Source organism: Myripristis murdjan, chromosome 11 (genome assembly GCF_902150065.1).
Source record: "Myripristis murdjan chromosome 11, fMyrMur1.1, whole genome shotgun sequence".
In the NCBI taxonomy this organism is placed as follows: Eukaryota; Metazoa; Chordata; class Actinopteri; order Holocentriformes; family Holocentridae; genus Myripristis; species Myripristis murdjan.
In genome coordinates, this window is record NC_043990.1 from 14,029,710 (window position 1) to 14,050,058 (window position 20,349).

Consider the following 20,349-nt stretch of genomic DNA (forward strand, 5'->3'; position numbering starts at 1 on the left):
CACACACAGTTCAGATTTTCCACTTTGTGCTGCACTCAGGAGTTCAATATTTCAACTTTGAGTGTTTCAAGATACCGACAGCCACCACTGAGACTCCTGTGTTATAGGCCATGCTGTTAATGTAAATGATACCACAACCTTGGGCAAAGCATGGAAACAAGCTGATCCTTTGCCCTAACCTGAACCCTGTCATACCTGTCATACCTTGCAAGACTGCGAGAAATCTCATTTGTCCATTTGGCTGCTTTGCAAACCCCCACCTCACATGTTTCTGGCTGATGGAGTGAAGACAACATGGAGCCAGTAGAAGATAGATGAGCTGAGGAGATTTGTAAACATCCCCAAGGATTCCACAAAATGTGCCCAAGCTGTTTGGGAGGACGTAAACACGATTATTTCCACCTATATCCATGTGAGCTTTGTTACTCTGGAATTAAAATTCAACACCGCCATGTAGTGTTTTCAGGCAAAACTATAATTGCAACTGTGTTACAGCTACAGACAGACATGGAATCATAAATCTACTTGCACTTGCCTCTGCTGATGTTCAATGTCTTTTAGGCTTTAGGCTTTTTGTCTTCTTGTATTTTGTATAGCACTATTCATACACAAAGCAATTCAAGGTGCTTTTCAGAGACATACAGATACATTAAGGGTTATTGTTGATTTTAGTGTCATGTATTCAAGGTGAACACTGACTTTTGATTATTTTTTTCTGTGCTCAATTGTAGAACATTCTGGCACAACCACTCATTAATTTATTCAGTGCATGTGTTGAGTGAATGTAAGGCAGGGAATTATGGCAAGAGATGTTATAATATTCTATAATCTGAGCAACATGTACCAAGTAACACACAGATGTCTAGTGACGTCACGCTCAAGAGGCTTATGTTACCTGGCTTTCTGGCTCGTATGGAGTTTTTTTTTTTTATTTTACCCCTCCTGTTACCTTCAAATTTACTAACATTTTTAAAATCATTTCTAGTCAATTTGACCCCAGTGATTTAAACCTTCAAAGAATGATGATAATAAAAAGTTACTGAGGTCCTTCATGTGTCTTATTGACTACCTAACAGTTTGTGGACTTGGAGAACACACACACACACACACACACACACACACACACACACACACAATACAATACTATACTACTGTATAGTAATGAGTAATTGTCTTAGTGTTTCTGGTTGTAGGACTTCATAGCAAAGACACACGTCGAGGACAAATCCCAGACTAAATAAACAATGCATATTTAGGAGTAACGGACTACCTAGCTCGTTGTTATTTGTGATAATTAACTGTAAATCAAAAAATAATACGAGTGGCTTATTATTATTTTTTTTATTAAGTGGAAAGACAAACGCGAAAAGGCGGCATATAGTCCAGTCATTTTATGAAAAAACCTAGGACAAATTGCAAGAGAAACAAACTCAACTGATTTTGTATCCTCAGTATGTCCTGAGTGAGGGAAAAAAAAGTCCCAAGAAATCCCATTGGTGGAAAGTTTTGAAAATCACCTATTTATGACCACATATTACCAAAAAACACTGTTTTTAACACACGGGGAAAGGGGTTCAAAATTTTACTTTCAGATATCACTATAAAAATTCACAAGATGATTACACACACAAAGACAAGAAAAAAAGCCAATTACAAGTTCTTTGAATTATTATGTTTACACATGCATATCACACATTATCTGATTTGATATGCGCTAATAAGGAATATAAGGAATAAATGCCAGAAGAGACATTTAAACAGTGAATTAAAAAGTTACTATACATATAGTAACCTTTTAATTCACTGTTATATAGTAACGTTTTAATTCAAGGTTACTTTATATATAGTAACTTTTTAATTCACTGTTTAAATGTCTCTTCTGGCATTTATTCCTCATATTCCTTATTAGCACATATCAAATCAGATAATGTGTGATATGCATGTGTAAACAGAATAATTCAAAGAACTTGTAATTGACTTTTTTTCTTGTCTTTGTGTGTGTAATCATCTTGTGAATTTTTATAGTGATATCTGAAAGTCAAATTTTGAACCCCTTTCCCGTGTGTTAAAAACAGTGTTTTTTGCTAATATGTAGTCATAAATAGGTGATTTTCAAAACTTTCCACCAATGAGATTTCTTGGGACTTTTTTTCCCTCACTCAGGACAAACTGAGGATACAAAATCAGTTGAGTTTGCTTCTCTTGCAATTTGTCCTAGGTTGACCCCAATTTTGGCCTAAAATTACTGGACTAATACGCGCAGCCTACCACATGGACCGCACTGTTACATTGTTTGTTTGTTTGTTTGTTTTCCCGTCTCCCCAAAACTATCCACTCTTTCATCGTTACAGCGTTGCCATCCAGAGTCAGGCTGGAGTGGGTGATGAGGCGGAACTGAAATTCAGCGTTCCTGGTTTCTGTCAGAGCTTCCTAAACGTCACGGACGCCCGGAAACGGTCGCAAATTTAAACCGCCATCACGGCAACAATAAACACGGTCTTTCAGTCATTCTGATATCTGATAAAAGAACATGATTCGAAAAAATTAATCCAAAATCATGCAGAGGAAAATTTAAAGGTAAGATGTGCACTCCGGCGAGTGTAATATTTTCTCTCTCCCGGGCCGCCAGGTACTTATTCTACCGCCATCTACTCGTCACCGACTATCACCTGGGAAACCATAACTACACTGTGCCGTCTGCTTAGGGCTCCACGAAAACTGTTGGAAATTTGTCATATTCCAGTTACGTTTGAGATTGCATTAGTTTCTCCACGCCTTCCTCTCAGTTGCATCCATTAGTAACCGTAAAATAACTATTAAACACCACGAAATACACAGCATTAATTTGCAGCTATAAAACAGTGCACGCTGGCTAGCTAACAGTGCACCCTCCTTCCCTCTGTTGCCGCGCTTTACTCCAGCAAATACACACAGCCATATTATTTGTCTCGCCTTAAAAAATGTGTAGAAATATTTTTGTACCTAAATGCGTGCTAATTGCATTTAAAATAACATTGTGCAATTTAATGCCTACGTGCACGCCTTGTTATTGTGCAGGTTAGCCTGTTGGTGTAGTTCATTTGAGTCCGCTCAGTTTTAATATGGAGAGGGGGAAAAAAAAATGCAGGCCATAAACCAGGTTTCAGCAACATCACGCTGGATTTAAAGGAAAAAGGTAAAATATTCATATTCGTGAAATGGACAGAAATATTTTATGCTGTCATTTAAATTATTCTTGCTGCAATAATTCTACTAATAAATAAAACTATCATCTAACTTATAGATAACTTGTAGCCCACCAAAATAATAAGTAATAACAAAGTTAGGTTTTAAATAATTTAAAAACTCCCACTAAAATTTTTATTCATGTTAACAAATTAGTTGCATTTAAATTAAGGAAAATATGAATTTCAGTAAATTTAAGTAATTCCATAACCACATTATAAATTACACAGAGTGACATTTTGTTTACTTTAATTATGTTAAGATTCTTGTTTCTAGTGATTGCTACTTATTAATTATATTTTTGTAAACTTGTGATTTTTACAGGTGCAGCCGTAGAATTTTTTTCCAAGCTGAACTAAATCAACGTGCAGGTATGGAGGAAGAAATGGTAATGACCGAGAAGGGACAGGCGGACGCTGGAAGCAGCGAGGAGGAGTCGGGGGTGGACATGGCCAACGACAGCCCTGCAAAAAGAGGAAGGGGGAGGCCGAAAGGATCCAAGAAGTTGCAGGTGTGGGTTACAGATGTTAACCTGGAGCTGGGGTCGGAGATTTCAAACGGCGGGTCCACACAGCCTGCGAGGAGAAGAGGGAGACCAAAAGGCAAGAAAAACACAGAGCAGCAAAGTGAGCAAGAATCAGGAGACGACAACGCTGATAATACTCCAAAACCACAGAGGGGACGAGGGAGGCCAAAAGGGTCAGGGGTAAAGAAACAGGCCAGTAACGAAGACCAGTCCCCTAAGAAAAGAGGTCGGCCAAAGGGCTCGACCAACAAAAAAACCCTCAACAAGTCCATTGCCAGTGAAGATGAATCAGGAGCAGACTTATCTAATGGTGGGGCCGGTCCACCAAAAAAAGGAAGAGGTCGGCCAAAAGGGTCAGGGAAGCGCAAGGCAGAAAGCGAGGAAGAGAACGACGGCAGTTCTGCTCCACCTAGGAAAAGGGGTCGGCCAAAGGGCTCTCTCAATAAGAAAACCCAGCTGAGAGATGCAAGCGGCGAGTCGAAAGAAGATATTACGAATGGTATCTCCAGACTGTCTCGCAGAGGGAGAGGTAGGCCAAGAAAAGTTGCCAAAAGTGACCAAGCCACAGATGGTTCCCCGCCACGAAAGAGAGCACGCGGTCGGCCAAAAGGCTCCTTGAACAAGAAGACTGGCCGTGGCAAGGTAGGCCGTCCACGGAAAGTGGATTCCATAATATTAGACGTGGCCACTCCGCGAAGGAAGCGCGGGCGACCGAGGAAAGACGCACAGCATACGGCTAAAAGGGGAAGGCCGAGGAAGCACCCTTTACCATCAGCTGATGAGGTAAAAAAACCAAAAATATGGAAGCCGCTGGGAAGGCCGAGAAAATACCCGCGTGTTGATCCTCCAGAGGGAGTCACACCAACCCCACGCAGAGGCCGAGGCCGCCCTCGCAAGTCAGAGTCAAGAAAAGGCGCTCACTTTCGCAAGCATTTGCCAGTGACTACTTCATCATCCCCGCGTTCCCCCAGCGATGGGTTCCCGAGAAAGAGAGGCCGTCCTGCAGGTACTGTAAAAAGTGAAGATGGCACCCCACGAAAAAGGGGTCGCCCCAAAGGCTCTGGCAAGAAATCAAAAGCAGAAGGTGAGACAGAGTTGGAGAGTGCGACAGGTGAGCAGGAGGAATATGAAGAACGAGTGGAACAGGAAGTGGAGCAGGATGGGGAGGCTGTGCCTGAAGAAGACGCAGAAAACACATTCATGGATCATGGCAGAAGCTTTGGGCATCTTGATGGTAATGACTTGCCAGAAAGCACTGAAACAGCGATAAATGAAGGTTAGTAAGTAGGCTTGGTAAGGGTCCCAGAGATAGTGGCATGGAATCTGGCTCAACCAAAAAGGGCGCAGTAAATTGGACACAGCACGAACAAAAAAAGAAAAAAATACAACACCTAGTTGCTGTTTAAAACATAGAATACAATCTTGTTAAATGAAAAGACATGTTTTTAACATTTTGTCATTTGGGTAGCCTAGATATTCTGCAGCTCCTCTTTTGTTTTCCTGACTAACTTGTTCACTTTCTTTTAATGTGCTTTGGATGTCTTTGATGCCTTCATTGAAACTGATTTTTTTCTTTCTTTTTTCTTTTTTTTTTTTTTAATTGTTAGTACTTTGTCTCATCATCTGGGTAACCGATGTGAAAACTTTTACTGGAGATAAAGAACAAGCATGTATAGATGATCACTGATCTGTCCCATTTTAATTTAGTCATCACTTTTACTGTAATAACATTTGAACTTTTGAGTCAAATCCCTCGGTTACTAGGGGACGACTTCTGGAGGGGAAAAAAATGTCAAAACAATAATCTTAACAATAAACACACAGTTAAAATATTGAGTGATGTTGGTTGGGTATGAGGGGCATATGACACTGTCTAAATGATGTCATGCATTTTAATCTCTCTAAATGTCATTTCACAGTTGAATACGTCTTCATCATTTATTTTGCCTTAATTGCCAAAGCTTTGAATGTACTGTTCGGTTACCATTCCTAGATCAACCAGTTCTCCACACAGATTGGACTCACATCTTTGTCAGATGCATTCCTTGACAGAACGAAAGGCGTTGCGGGCCGCTCAACTCTGTGTTAATCTCCAGTTTATGATTACAGTCATGCCCTGAAGATTTGCTCCTCGAGATACACCATTTACTTTTGTCTCTTTTTTCCCTTCTTTTTAGCCGTTAGCCAGTTATAGCTGTAATTTTAACTTCACTCTTTTTCTCTAAATGTTTATGTGTAGCTGTGAAGTTTTTAGCCTTTTCTTTTTTTATAACTTGGAAAGTCATGAGATTAAATTCAAGTGGTTTGGGTGGTTTGATTTCACAAAACACAGATTGACTTGTTTGTGAATACCTATTTGTGTAATTTGAGTGTGACATGTTGCTGGTTTATAGGTATATTTTTTTGTACATCCAGTATGTCATTGTTATTACAGATAACACGTTTGAGTTGTTTGAGTCAAACTTTTGTTAAAAATTACTAAATGCCAAAATGTGCTACTCTGTGTCCAGGTATAATTTCTTAAAGAAAATGAGATGGAAATGCGTACGAGACTGTGCTTCAAAAGTTGTAGAAATTCAATCTGGCTCTGTGAAGTCAAACCATTTGGAATAAACATATTTTGGTTTTGTGTGTTTTGAACGAAAAAGCCAATTTGTGAGTTAATGGTCTTGAAATAAAATGTCGATCTTGCCGTTTTATTTTCCATGGTGTGGTGTGATGTTTGGATTTTGTTCAGATCTGCTCACTGTCTCTTCACTCAGAGTAGCCGGGGCTGTTTTGGGCAGCTAGCTGTCACAGGGTGCCCCTTTTGTTTTTTGTTTTTAGGCTGCACTTGGCCATGATTCATAGTTTTTGACTTGGAGTGAGCGGTCTCTCCTCTCACCAGTCCTGTTCGGTCACTCCGCCTGACTACGTTCAACCAAAGATCTTTTATGTTTTGGAAGATGAATTACTCCAGCAGAAGTATAAACCCTTCATGGGGTCTGATAACGCGATCAGCGGCTTAACCTCCTAATTTTGTCCTGGGAAAAAAAAAAGACAGCATCTTTTTTGTGTAGTGTGTGGTGATTAATAAGATAATCATAATCTTTGTTGAAGGCAATTCCTTCTTAGAAATTGTTTTTTAAATTAGTTTTTTCTACTGCAGCTATATAAAAAGGCTATTTAATTAAGTATTAAATATTTAGCAAATAAAAAATGTTCTATTAGGTCATTAGTCATGGATAGTCCTCCATTTAGTGGATGTATGTATAATGTAAGGTATGGCAGTATTTCCATATCACACCCAGAGCAGACTGAGGCCGAGCTTCAGACGGTGTTTGCAGTGCGGGAAACCCGAGGCGGAGTGCAGCTCTTCGCCTTCTCCTCCTCTCTGGCTGAGGACCGGCCCCGGCACCTGGTCACACCTGCCGAGCAACTCCACCGCCTCCACTGTAACTTCCTTGACAGAGAAACAACTCCACAAACTCAGAGGACCCATCTCGTAGGCCTGCCACGATTTGTTTGAGTCGTTGGTGCGGCAGAGGAGACCACAGGTGAGTCGATCTCATCTTGAATTCATTATGTTTCTTAAAAGTAGCACACGGTTTGGTCTCGGCTTAGGGGAGACTCGCCAAACAAGTTCCAGCTCCAACTTGAACCTACATTCCTCACCGTGTCTGATCTCCGACACCAGGCCGGACTGAAATACCTCTCTAGAAGCTGTACAGGCCAACACCCTGGCCAAACAAACGACGCACCGTAAACTGGCTGCTTTTGGACTGCTGATAACTCAAATCTGAAGAGCTGCAGCCTTCATTAAGCTCACCTGACACGGTGCTCTCCCTATTTAGGGGTGAAGCTCTTGCTTTAATCGCATTCTCATTTACGGCCTTTTGGTTTGGTAATGAAGCACCACAATATCACATTATTTTAAGACCGATATCCTGTCAAAAGTATAAAGCAGGGACATTAACACTTACTGAAGGCCTGTAGTTACAGGACAGGAAATATTTATGAACAGGAACTACTCTCTCCCAACCAGGGGGGGGCCGAGGTTTGTCACCTAAACCTTTTGCAGCACCAAGATACATGTTAATTGTTTGACCGATTGATTTGAGGAAATTTTAAAATCTGAGAATTGATCTCAAAAATCAAACTCTGGTCAAAGTCTTGCTTTGCCATTACAGAAGCATCCTAAATTCAGCATGGCCTCCTTAATTTAAGATACTTTTTCTATCATTATCTTAATTATCTTACTTTTTAGGATTCTCAAACTTCTGTTCTTACAGTGTGTTTACTGCTTGGTGTATTTCAGCACTGAGCTGAGAGAGTGTAGTGCTGCAGACATGCTATTTATAGGGTTTATCACTCACACAACAGCTTAAATGTAAAAGCATTTTATGTTGGTGCTTGGCCTAAAATTGACTGCTTGAAATCTCAAGGTTGGTTTCTTTCTCCATTTACAAATTATAGAAGATGCTCCTTTAAACTCTAAGCTGTGGATAAGATCCTTACCACATCCTAAATACATTAAAAAGCATATTTGTAATGGTAAAATCACTAATTATACTTTTAATTTAGGTATGATTTTAGATTTTATTAGAAGTTTCTGTAATGCTGGTAAATGTGATTTAAATGTTTTAGCACACATAAGTCAGCTTCAGTCCGTAGCGTTATCAGTTCTGAGCCGTAAAATGTTCCTTCTTCCTTTTGAAGTGTTTGTTGTTGTTGTTATTTTGCCAACCTTACATATTTTTTTAAGGAACAGCTGTAGATGTTTGTACTGACGGCATCACACACAGAGGACTTATTTTGGGAGAATGCTGTTATTTAATATTTGATCAGACTGTCCTTAATGTAAGTGAGTGCAGCAGTAATCTGCTGCATGTGCAGGTCTAGTCAAGGGTATAATGAGTAATAGAGCAACACACCCATAATAAACAATGAACTTTGAATGTTTTCAAACTAAAGGCTGAAGTCTTGAAAATGACTGTATTTTTTTTTCTTTTCAGAATCAGATTCAAATTGGCCAATGAACAGAGATGGGCTAAAATGAGTTTTTATAACAGGAAGAGGCCTCAGTAACAGTTAGACTGACAGTGACATCGACAGAAGACAGAAACTTGAATCAGAAATTTTTGACAAGAATGTCAGGGCAAAGTGATTTAATCCCAGAATCAGAAATCTCAGCTGCAGCAACCAGTGGCACTGTGGCTGAGCCCCAAATATCAGGAGGCAAAAATCAACAAGGCCTTGAGAACAATGGCATAGAAGAGAAGAAACAGGAAAATACTGAAGAAGAGTCAGCGCAGGAGGAGGCACCTGGCTCTGCCCTTTTAGAGCCAAGCACTTTGCCATGGCCAGGAGATAAAGAGAAGAGGCTGGAGGCCAGTGGCGATGGAGCATCGTCAGAAAAAGGAGTTTCAGAGGAAGATGAGAGGGACAGGGGGACAAGCGGAGGAAGCCAAGACCTGTCGGAGGACCGGAGCCAAGCAGAAAGTGACAGAAAGCAAAAAGCCAAATGGAGGGAGAGCATGCCTGAGGGCGAGAGGTGGAGGGAGGACGAAGTAGAGCTGGAACGGGCGGATAAAGGGGATGGGTCACTCGCAGATGACGAAGAGGAGGAGAAAAGGGAAGACAGTCCGGTGAATTGGATGCCAGAGAAAGCTGCTCGGGTTTTCACTCCGGAGGTCAAGATTGTACATCCATCCAGCAAAGAGCTTCCAGAGGAGAGCACACTCTACATTGAGAAGGAGCTGGAGAAGGAGCCGCTGACAGAGCCTGTCCACTACTACCCAGAGTGGACCGAGCAGGACGACAACTACACCTGTAAGTAGCATCTCTGAACGAACCTGTATGATCTGTGCTGCTGTAGGCTTATTTTTATTTATTTTATTTATTTTTATTTATTTGTTTATTTGACAGGGACAGTGCACATTAATAAACATTACTGTAAATGCGCCAGAGTTAGCCAAGAAGCTATTTTTCATCTGTAGTCCCTGGACAGATGTTACAGAGTCACCCTAAAAACAGAATAAAATATGAAAATGAGATTGAAATTACAAAGTTACTGAGGTCATTTACTGAGGCTTAACATATACTCACAGATAGGTGATTAATTTAAGGAAAAACCGACATAAAGTGTCTTAGTAAGTTGTTGGATCACCATGAGCCACCAGAACAGTTTTAGAGATTTTGAGAATCTCTGCCATGGAGCACTGAAGCTGTTCAGGTGGCTCATGGTGGCCCAACACCTTTATGTTGGTTTTTCATTTTAGTTCATCACCTGTCTGTTTTTCAAGAGAATGAGCAGTAAGGACAGATGATAACTTTTCATGGTGTTTACATTTTCATAGCTGTGGGATTAATCTTCCATATAAATAAATTAATTTAAAGGAAGCAGTCAGTGTGTATCTCTGGATTGCATTAAAATATTTAAGTCCTGTGTCTCTTTATGGGGAGGAAAAGTGGATCCATGGTCATTTTATCTTCATGCTTCAAGTCGCCTTTTTTAATCTTGATCCTTTGTGCTAAATGATGACGAACAAACAGCTTCCAGGCTTTAATGCTCGATGGGTGACTTGCAGGATGTGGAAAAATACATGGTTTGGTTTTTATTCTTATTTATGGAGGGTAGACCATCTACTGAAGCACGGTTTCAGGGAAAAAGGGGCTCTGATGTTGCCTGGCAGGCCATGCTTCAGTTCTCCTGACAGAATAAAGGGACTATAAGCACATTCATCCCTTTTCTCTTTAATCACATACCAGCCTGGAGATGAATCGCGACTCGTGCTGGGACTTCTGTCTCACTCTCATCGTGTGTGTTTGGCTCCCTGTCACCGTCCTGTCCCAATTAAATGATAAATAAGGATGCTGACATGCCACTTTCTTATATACACAACAACAAAAAGTACACAAGTGTCGGCAGAAAGTGAACCCTCGTTTTCTTCTTTCTCAGATGTGTGCGACAACGGGTGCAGTGAGAAAATCAAACTGGGTCTGGCCACAGCGGCTGCAGCTGTTCTCTTCCCCCTCCTGGTGTGGGGAGGCTATGCCCTCCTCCCCTTTGATGCACCGCTGCTTCTGGACGCCCCCCTCAGGCTGGTGTACACACTACGCTGCTCTTTCTTTGCCATGGTCCCCGTCATTCTTGGTAAGACCCAAACCCTACCATTTTACCAAAGAGGATGTTCCGTTTTTTCTTTTTTCTTTATGCACAGCCCTAAAACCAAACACATTCTTGCTCTTTCTAAGGTAATTAAAAAAAAAAAAAAAAAAAAAAACAGAAACAATAATGAATTGTACATTAATATACAACACCAAAATATGCACCAAATGACTCAGTGAGTGGCTCTCTGTTGGTTGAAACTCACCTCACCCAAAATACCTGCTTTGGCATTACTGATTGGGGCGTGGCCCAAAATGCAACATGCTTTTAAGATGTCAGCATTAGTCAGGCGATTTAGTGTTGATTTATTCTTAATGAAAACCTGCCCAGCCTCTCAGGAACTAGCTATTTACAAGCATTTGCCTTGAATGATGATGAATGGAGAAAAAGTCCTGCTTGTTGTCCTGTTAACTCTCTCCACGCATTACTCACTTTGTAAAATAACACAAGCCATATAAATAGTCCACCACACTGCAAGAAATCTCCATCTTTACACATAATTCAGTCTCAGATTCAGTGTTAAAATCGGTCTTTTCTATAGTCATGTCGGAAAAAATGATTTTATTGAATCGTGTGCATTTTTCTTGATACTAGTGGGCTGATCTGCCTTATTCTGCCCGGTTTGAACATATTCATACTTAAAGTGAAAATGTATTGGAAATGAGCAGGATTATCTCATCTTACTAACAGATTTTTTCACTTGTTTTAACCCTTCTGTTATCTTTGGGGTCAATAAGAAAGATTAACATTTTAGTTGTTGGAGCAACTATAACCATACTATAACATGCCATTTATAATCTTCAAAAAACTTCCCTCACCTGACCCTAAACCTGTTTAGGTAATCCTCGAGACACATAAACTACCCGACACACAAACATGGGTAACAATTTTTATCATAATCATTTTCTGGGGGTTTAAATTATTGGTGTCAAACTGACCCCAACACAAATGTTTGTAAATGTAAAGGTAACAGGAGGGTTTGGAAAAACAAGATTTAACACTGCATATGCTCCCCGTCTCTGGAATTCATTACCACCCCAACTCAGAGACATTGACTCATTCATCCATTTCAAATCACAACTCAAAACGCATCTGTTCAAAACTGCTTACCTCACCTGATGTTAATTTCTCTGCCTCTTTCTGGTGTTTTATTCTTAATTCTTATTGCTGCTGTTTTCTTTAAATATGTCCTGATGTTTTTAAATGTGTTCTGATGTTTTTAAATGTGTCCTGTACGGTGACCTTGAGTGCCAAGAAAGGCGCCTTTTAAATAAAATTTATTATTATTATTTATTATAAATGCATTGTTGCGATGGGGATTTTTTCCGGTGTTAATCATCAAAAATGACACAAATATGTACGCCACTGTAAATTATGTCTTCTCACGTGTCCGTCTGCTATGTGTCATTTGTGTGTGTGTGTACAGGTGTGGTGGTGCAGGGCGTGGCGAGGCTGCGCTACAGTGCACTGAAGCCCCTCAGTCACGGTAAACCCGAGAGCCAGGAGGTTTCTGTCCACTGGCACTACGTCAACGAATCACTGGCCCTCTTCCTCTTCCACTTCCTGCAACTCGCCGTCATGTCCACCTACATCGAGCAGGACCTGCTGAAACTCGTGCCCCTGCTCACCATCGTGTTCGTTTTCGGCAGGTGTGCACCTCTGCAACACAGTGTTCGACTTTTACACTTCAAGCCAGTCTACCCACCTACCATTTTAGTCAATAGCATTTTGACCAAACTGCATAGTTCTATATGCAGTCGGTCAAGTTTGAGGTGTATAAGCACCAGCAGTCGCTTGATAACCTTTTTGCATCTCAGCAGGTTTATGAGATGATTCAGATATGAGTGCACCTGGCTCAAAAAACTGACCATGAGGCACTATGGCGTACATGTTAGACAAGTTAATAAGCATTATAGTTATTAATCCAGCTTTAAGTCATCGTGCACCTACTGCAGACATTCATGAACTAATGTAGCAGATAGAGTATATTTGTGCTTTAATTCTCCCACTCATAATGAGGGTGATCCTGATTATTTTTTCTGTCCAGCTGTCCATCAGTCAACATCATGCTGGTTTCAAATATACAGAAAAAAGAGTAGGGTGGAAATGTTCAGTGCTCAGTTTGTCGCATGAACCCTGACACGAGCTGTCATACTTTAAAACCACAAACAGACGTTCCAACACGTGTGCCCTTTAAGTCTGCAGCATCCCATCTGTGGCCTGGATGTGATCTGTGACTGGGCACATCCATATGATCTGCTTTTATTTATATTTATTTATTCCAGACACCCACCTTGTCCTGTTTGTCTCTGTGCCACAGGCTGATCTACTGGGTGTGCCTGTCTCTGGACAGCAGCGTGAGGGCGCTGGGCTTCGGCCTCTCTTTCTTCCCCATACTGGTCATGCTGGGAACCAACCTGTACTTCATCTGCATGTCACTTGGGGAAGGGGTGGTCTTCAGCGTGGCGCCGCCCACAACCCCTCCTGCTCCCAGGCAGCGCTGGTGGTTCTAAAGGTCGGCGTCCAAACGGGTGAGGAGCTGAGAGAGAGAGAGACACCTGTGTAGCTTTAAGTTCACACACGGTAAAACTCAAAGACATTTTATTGTGGTTGTTCTCTGTACCTCTGTTTCTTTGGCCTTTATCCGAAAGCAGTGAAGGGCATCGTGCAACATTTCTGTCTGCACTTGAAACTTAGTCTTAAAAAAACATGCAGACATCCTACGTTATTTACATGCTAGAAGAGAAAGGAAGACTTAAACAGATAAACATGGTGCGTGCTAAAATGAAAAGGCAGATGAAGTGTGAGGAAAGCTTCTTTTTCACTTAACAACCTTGATGGCACTTTGCTTCCATTACAAGCATTTAAACTAACATAGGTCCTTGTCAGAGGGACACCGAGTGCCAGGGAACTCCAATATTAACACATTCATTGTGTTGCATTAAAATCAGAAAGCTGTCATTTATATGGACTTAATCCAAGCTAACCTGCAGTGACTCTGAATGTCGGGTACTGAGTAAGTATTTCAGGGTTGCATTGTGCAAAACATTTTTTGTAATAAAAATATTTTAGCATAATGAACAGGTAATATTGTACAAAGCTTTGAGTTTAAATTGTTACTAAGCTTAAGCTCTTACAAATGGATTTCTGCAGTTTTTATCATGTCCTAGAAATGGTATTTTGATAACATGTTTACAGTGTACACTGTTGAATTAATTTACATTGCATTATATTGATCAAAGGCTTTTCTTTCTTTCTTTGTCTACAACAGCATTAATGGCTGTACTATTTTTGGACAGTTACTTTTTCTTATTGAGGATCTTATTTGTATGAATGATTACTGAGAGTACATTTGATCAATGTTTGGAGCCTTGGTTGAGTTGAATAAAGCTAGATTTCCAAATCTGACATTGAGCAGTGTGCAGCGGTTGATTAAGACCGGGATTGCTGTGCATGCATGTGGGATTACACACGAGTATAAGGCATGAGCTTCCCAATGTTCCAGGAGGATGATGCCCCCTGTGTGTACTGCTAAATAAACAGAGACGTGCTTTACTGGGAGCACCAGCTAAGGTTTGATCACTGATCTATACGTCAGTAAAGCTGTAAAGGACGTTTTGGAGAGCACAGTGCAATATAAATTTCCATATCTTTCAGCTCTCAGAGAACTGGAGGATTTCCTTCTTGAAGAAATGTGCAATGTCTCACTCCAGTGTGGGACTAAGTGGCCTTACTTATCATTTGGTGCTTGATATTCATATAGCTAGCTGCCTCCAGACATATGGCTGCTCCGGCTGGATGTGCATACCTGATCAGAGAATTTCACATCATCCACTCCGATTGGAAAGTGCTGCAGTCAAACTCAGAGCTACAGCTTATGGCACAACTGCTTTTGGAAACATTTGGCCCAGCATATTCATTTTTTTCCATTCTTCGATCACACGTGCGTACACCGCTGCCACAGATCAGAGTATGATCCACTGCAGTGTGACGCACAGTGGCATGCCTCAAATACTTTAAATGGAAACAAACTGACTTTCTGCAGAATATCAAAGGCACAGGCAAAAGCTAGAAAAGCCACAGATGTCACGTTTGCATTTATTGGCTGATATGACGCTTTTTGGCTTTGAGATATCATCTAGTTACAGCAATCAAAGTTGAGAAGTGGTAAGAAATGTATGTGAAAGAGCAAGACAGCCGGCTGAAATTCACACTCGGTAAACACCATTTTTATTGCTATAGTGCTGGAGTATGCTGTCATTTCAACAGGACAGACTGATTGTTATCTGTTGACCTGCTCACATGGACAAATTTGCCTCTTACCTCTCATGTCATGGTGGGCATGTGTGACAATTAAAAGGAATGGATGGTGGGAAAAAAAAGATGACAAATTGAGGAAGAGGGCACTCTGGAATCATCCGTCCCGCTGGGGTTTTCAATCTGTTTGGAAAGATGTTTGGACGTTTCGCTCATCTCTCTTGTCTGCAGCGTCCCACTGGAGAGGCTCCTGGCATGTGACTTTATTTTTAGTAATTATATTAAAAGGCTTTTGCCTTTTCCAATAAAATGCCTTTAAACTGTTGTCACTGGAAAAAAACAAAACATGATGATGCCCCTTTGTGCTTTTTTCTGACAGGTTAGAGAATAAACCACAGATTCAAATCCATTTCACTCAGTTTGTCTATTTAATATATAAAATACGGTAAAACATACGCAAAAAGGATAAGGTTTCAAGGGACTTGGATACTTTGGTACAACAAACACTTTTTTGTAAAAGCGGTATAGAATTTTAATAACATATCAGTGCATACTTTGTATATGAAAATATACACAAACTGTATATCATTCTCAAAAAAACAACAAAAAGAAATATTTCTTTACATCAAAACCCAAAGCAGACTAGCTCAACACAATATATTAGCTATAAATTTCATCTTTAGTATTTCATATGCTACATTATTCTGAGTTGTTTTAAACTCATTTGTGATGCATGTCCTTTATCATTACTGTATGTAACATAACTTTTGCTGTTACTTGTATCCCATGCATTTACATGTTTCAAATTTCATGAATTAGTAATTTCAGTTGTTTCCCGTTTTATAAATATATTCTATATCTTAATTAAAATTGCAGCATTTAACTGGTATTTCCTTCATTGCATTTGCTAATACCACAATAACTGATCGTGCAATTTTCAGCAAGTTGTTTCAAAAAAGGAAACCAGTACTATATGTTTATGATAAGGAAGATAAAATAATAATAATAATAAAAAAAAAACAGTTGGCTATTCTACACAAAATAGCAATAAAATAAAAGCTCCATAATAATATCATTATAATAATAGACAATGGAACTGTCACCAGCACAAATTAACAATCCAAAAATAGTGAGATTCTAAAAAACATTGTACACAACAAGTAACAGGGGTGCAGGTTTTCATTTCTCATATAGATTGTCTTGAGACTACATTGCTAGATTGGACAGAGAACCTTTTGTACATGAACGAACCTGCGTGCGGCAGGGTGCCGAAGCCAATCGGTGTGGTGTCAAGTTTCAGTCAACCATCAGCGCCCACGATCCATGGAAATGAATTTTGTAAAAAGCAAACGACTGCGTGTTGTGGGGGAAGTTACTGAGCAGATGCATGGAGATGATGGCTGTCAAAGTGTCAAGTTTGAAGCCCCGTCTGATGTCTGTCATTCATCAGCGGGCGCTTAAGGTTTTAATAATTATTTCCCCAACATCAGTTAAACTGTTTATCAGGTTTGACTGAGTAAACAAGAAAACACTACGATGAAATTCGTATTTTATCACAGTTGTGAGTGATAAAAACTGACCCAAACAGCACTAAAATGCTAGACAAGTGTGTGCCTTGGGGCCTCAGTATGCTGCGCACATACTAAGTTGAAATGATCATACAGCATGATGTTATTTTTTTTTTTGCCTCGCCGCACACCCGGCACCCTCCCACAGCACGACGCGTGCAAATGTCAGCATCTGCTCCTGACGGCTTGATGCTGAGGAAGAAGCAGAGCGAACAGTGGCTTCACATCGCGCGGTGAGGCGGGCCGGGACGAGTCGCACCAAATGGCATCGATTCATAAGGCTGCTATCTGGCCCGTCTGCTCCGCCGTTTCACCGACACAAGCTTCAAACGCAGAGGATTGTTGCAAGAGGATACAAACATCAGGCGATGAATAGCTGTTGTCGGACACGTCTGCACTTTGAGCATCGTCTCAAAACAAACTCAACGGCACCCAACCAGGGAAAACTTAGTATCTGTATAATGAGCTTCATCTTAGAAACTGATGTGTGTACACCCACACAAAACTTGAAATGGTTCAATCAAAACAAACTTGTACTATAAAAACGTACAAAGAAAAACATAACACACGACTTTGCAGTCAGTTTCTTGACTGAATTTCATGCTGTACAAAGTGAGAGGCGTGATCTGAATGTTCGCTTATTGTGAAAACGGTTTTACACGATTTCATTATCAACCATGCTACCATGAGGAAACTAGCTGTTGTATCTCTTGACAATCCTTTACATGAGCGCCAGTGGCCAAATGAATCTCTTCCATATTTCGTGTGATGGTGGTTTTGGACAACAGCTGATTGGACTTTGACCGTGGGGTGGAAAATGTGTGGCGGGAGACTAGGATGACACCACGACCAAGCAGGCCTCTGTGAGTGAGAGACAGAAAGTGCACACACCATCAACACTAGCATACAATAGGTTACTGAAAGAGTCCGATTCACCAGCACTACCTAGTGTGGCGTAACCCCTGCACCGTAGCTCGAAACATATCAAATTCACACTCATATATGCAAACAGATCCACTGAGAATCAACACATTGCTTGTTTTAGGGATACCTAGCAAAGTCTATGCAAATATACTCATATGTACATACACATTGTTTAAGCTGAAAAGCTATTTTACTTTGTTGCCAACTGAAGCTGTAGAAATATAGAAAATGTCTTTTCCTTTCACTTTTTGAAACACCGCAAAGAGCTAAGGAGAGCTAGAGAGAGCTAAAGAGGACATCAAAGCTTTTTTGTATAAGGAGTGATTTTGTACAAAGTCAGAATTCCTACTTCTGGACAACTAACAGACCTTCAAAACAGATTTAAAATACCAACAGATAAAGAACACTTGGACTGAAAGAACCAAATACTTTCCCTAACAAAAGCCACCAGAGGCTCAAAAAACTCGTACTATGCATTAAACTGGATGGCATCTACTTCCTGTTATTAAGCTGAACGACTGGCTGGATTTCTGGTGCAACAATTTCCATCCAAGTTCCAAAGGTGATGAGGTGAGAGGACGGGAGGAGCACCCAAACTGAGGAGAGAGAGCGATGGCAAATTCAAAGCCTGAAAAGCATTAACAGTTTCATATAGTATTTTTTTCTTTTCTTTTTTTTTTTTTTGTTGTTGTTTGTTTGTCGCTGTGACAGTGCGAGTGATATTCTTCAGCGTCCCTGCACCGTGTGTGTGAGAGGCATTTGGCATTTTTTTTTTTTTCTTGAAGAGGTTGATATTGGCACTCTGGCAAGGTGCTCGACTCCTTAGCCTTGGCTGGCAGCACAAGTTGACGACAGAGTGCCACCTGAGGGCTGGGCGAGGGTACGAGGTTGGTAATTGTGGCAGCGGAAAAGATCCATTCGTGGTGAATTATCCTTACCTAGAAGAGCCTGTCGGGGTGTCTTTGCTCAGTGCCAGATAATATATGATCAGTCTTCGCTTGTCCAAATAAAGTTATTTCCAAAAGTGCTTTTTTGGAAGTGATTTTATGGAAGAATGGACAGCGCACGTCGCAAATGACATTGAATTTTCGCAGAGCAGGAGTGGACAGTCAATATGGCGTCAAGTCCCATGAATGTTGACAACCAGCCTGAGCGGCACCGACCACACCGCCGAGCTGGATGTAAATACATGAAGGTGATGCTGCTGACTATGATCTACCTGTGTAGATTTGGTTTCACATCGGCTTTAAACGCTGAAACCACGTGAGAGATAAATGTTTTCTTAAGGTTTCCTCAGATTGCAAAATGTCTTAAGCCTCAAGTCTACCAAAAAGAAATGACTATACGGGAGTCCATTCAAGCAAGAAGGCTTTGAGATTCTACTTTGTGTCTATTCAGTGGCCTATCGTGGACAAAATATCCAGCTGAGCTTTAAGCCATCCTTCCTTCACTCAGAGCGTGATCCCCAGAGTAATTTTTTTGGCAATGCCTTTTAAGTCTGGGTAAAGCAGCTGAGTGGACAGTTGTGTAATTTTGGACAGAGGCAGATGTGTGATGGTAGTGTCACATGGCAGTGGGGGTCGGGGCAGTGGAGGTTCAGGGGATGAGTGTGGGTGCGTTTGTGTGTCGTGGGTGACAGGTGGGTGGTTAAGTGTCACCGAGATTTCACTCGGGGTGCTGAGAATCCTCGCTGCTGCCTCTATGTGACCCAGGTGTCCAATCTCATGCGCTTGATGTTTCCTCCCTCCTGCTCCGGTTCGTTCTGCACCCTGAGGAGCTCGGCGGAGGGGCTGAAGTCGGGAGGCAGGGACCGGCTGGCAGCGCTCACGCTTCCTGTGGCGCCTGCTGCTGCGACGCTGCCGTTGCCGCCGCCACCACCCGTGCTGCCGCCGCCACCGACCGCCCCGGCGTCGTCGCGATCGCTGCCTTCAAAGGAACTGGCGTTGCTGCTTACACTGTCTGCGGGGGAGCGGCCGGTCGGCGGCTCCAAGCAGAGCAGGGAGCCGGGGTACTGGGGCGGCGCGGTCAAGATGGCGCCTCCCGAGGTCGAGGACGGCGTGGTGGAAGAGGGCGGAGGGCAAGGGGTGCTGCGATCTCGGCCAGGCGAGACAGGCTCCGACTTAATGCTCACACTGGAGTTTGTGTTGACAGTCAACATGGCGCCTTGAGGTATATGGGTCACGGGCCTGAGAGTGGGGTCACAGACAGATGGAGAAAAGGAGAAAGAGACGGGACGAAAATGGAAGATGAAGAGAGAGAGAGAACATAAGAGGGGAAAAAACAGAGGAAAGGCAAGGAAAAAAACAGGTCAAACAACTGATTAGTCACTTTACAAAGACAAGAAACTGGCAGGTCACTAAGGTGTCAGACAAAAAAAATAACCCACATTACAAGGCATTGCACCAACAAGGAAAAGCCACACCTGATTATTCAAGAATCCAATTCATACCGAGCATTTTCAAAGCATAGGTAACATCCCACTGCTCCCAAAAAAAATCCACAAAACAGCCCAGGAAGCATGAAATGGTTTGTGTGACAGGGTGGTTCGCAATGAGTCAGCTATGATGTGAAGAAACTACTGATAACAAAACAAAACAAAACCAAACCAAAGAAATCTCGGGTTAGAGAACATGGTAGAAACCGGAACTATGTCTCTTTCCTGTTTGACTGCAGACAGAACCATACATGCTCAGGGGACG

General features: G+C 41.5%; 3 protein-coding genes across 5 annotated transcripts in view; 2 read left to right on the forward strand and 1 right to left on the reverse strand.

The window, feature by feature from the left end:
• Nucleotides 1-2,425: 2,425 nt before the first annotated feature.
• LOC115368040 (serine/arginine repetitive matrix protein 2) lies at nt 2,426-6,455 on the forward strand. The gene is made up of 2 exons (XM_030064002.1): nt 2,426-2,577; nt 3,550-6,455. The coding sequence occupies exon 2, from the start codon at nt 3,599-3,601 to the stop codon at nt 5,030-5,032; it is 1,434 nt and encodes a 477-aa protein (XP_029919862.1). The 5' UTR covers nt 2,426-2,577; nt 3,550-3,598; the 3' UTR covers nt 5,033-6,455.
• A 115-nt stretch (nt 6,456-6,570) lies between these two features.
• Nucleotides 6,571-15,567, forward strand: tmem79a (transmembrane protein 79a). The gene is made up of 5 exons (XM_030064003.1): nt 6,571-7,287; nt 8,746-9,562; nt 10,692-10,886; nt 12,328-12,550; nt 13,222-15,567. The coding sequence occupies exons 2-5, from the start codon at nt 8,881-8,883 to the stop codon at nt 13,412-13,414; spliced, it is 1,293 nt and encodes a 430-aa protein (XP_029919863.1). The 5' UTR covers nt 6,571-7,287; nt 8,746-8,880; the 3' UTR covers nt 13,415-15,567.
• Nucleotides 15,568-20,349, reverse strand: part of LOC115368039 (myocyte-specific enhancer factor 2D homolog) — a 34,199-nt gene continuing 29,417 nt past the window's right edge. For all 3 annotated transcript variants that reach the window (XM_030064001.1, XM_030063999.1, XM_030063998.1), the window contains one exon: nt 15,568-19,836. In XM_030064001.1, coding sequence (XP_029919861.1) covers nt 19,350-19,836 — 487 coding nt within the window. In that variant the 3' untranslated portion in view covers nt 15,568-19,349. The remainder of the gene's footprint in view (nt 19,837-20,349) is intronic.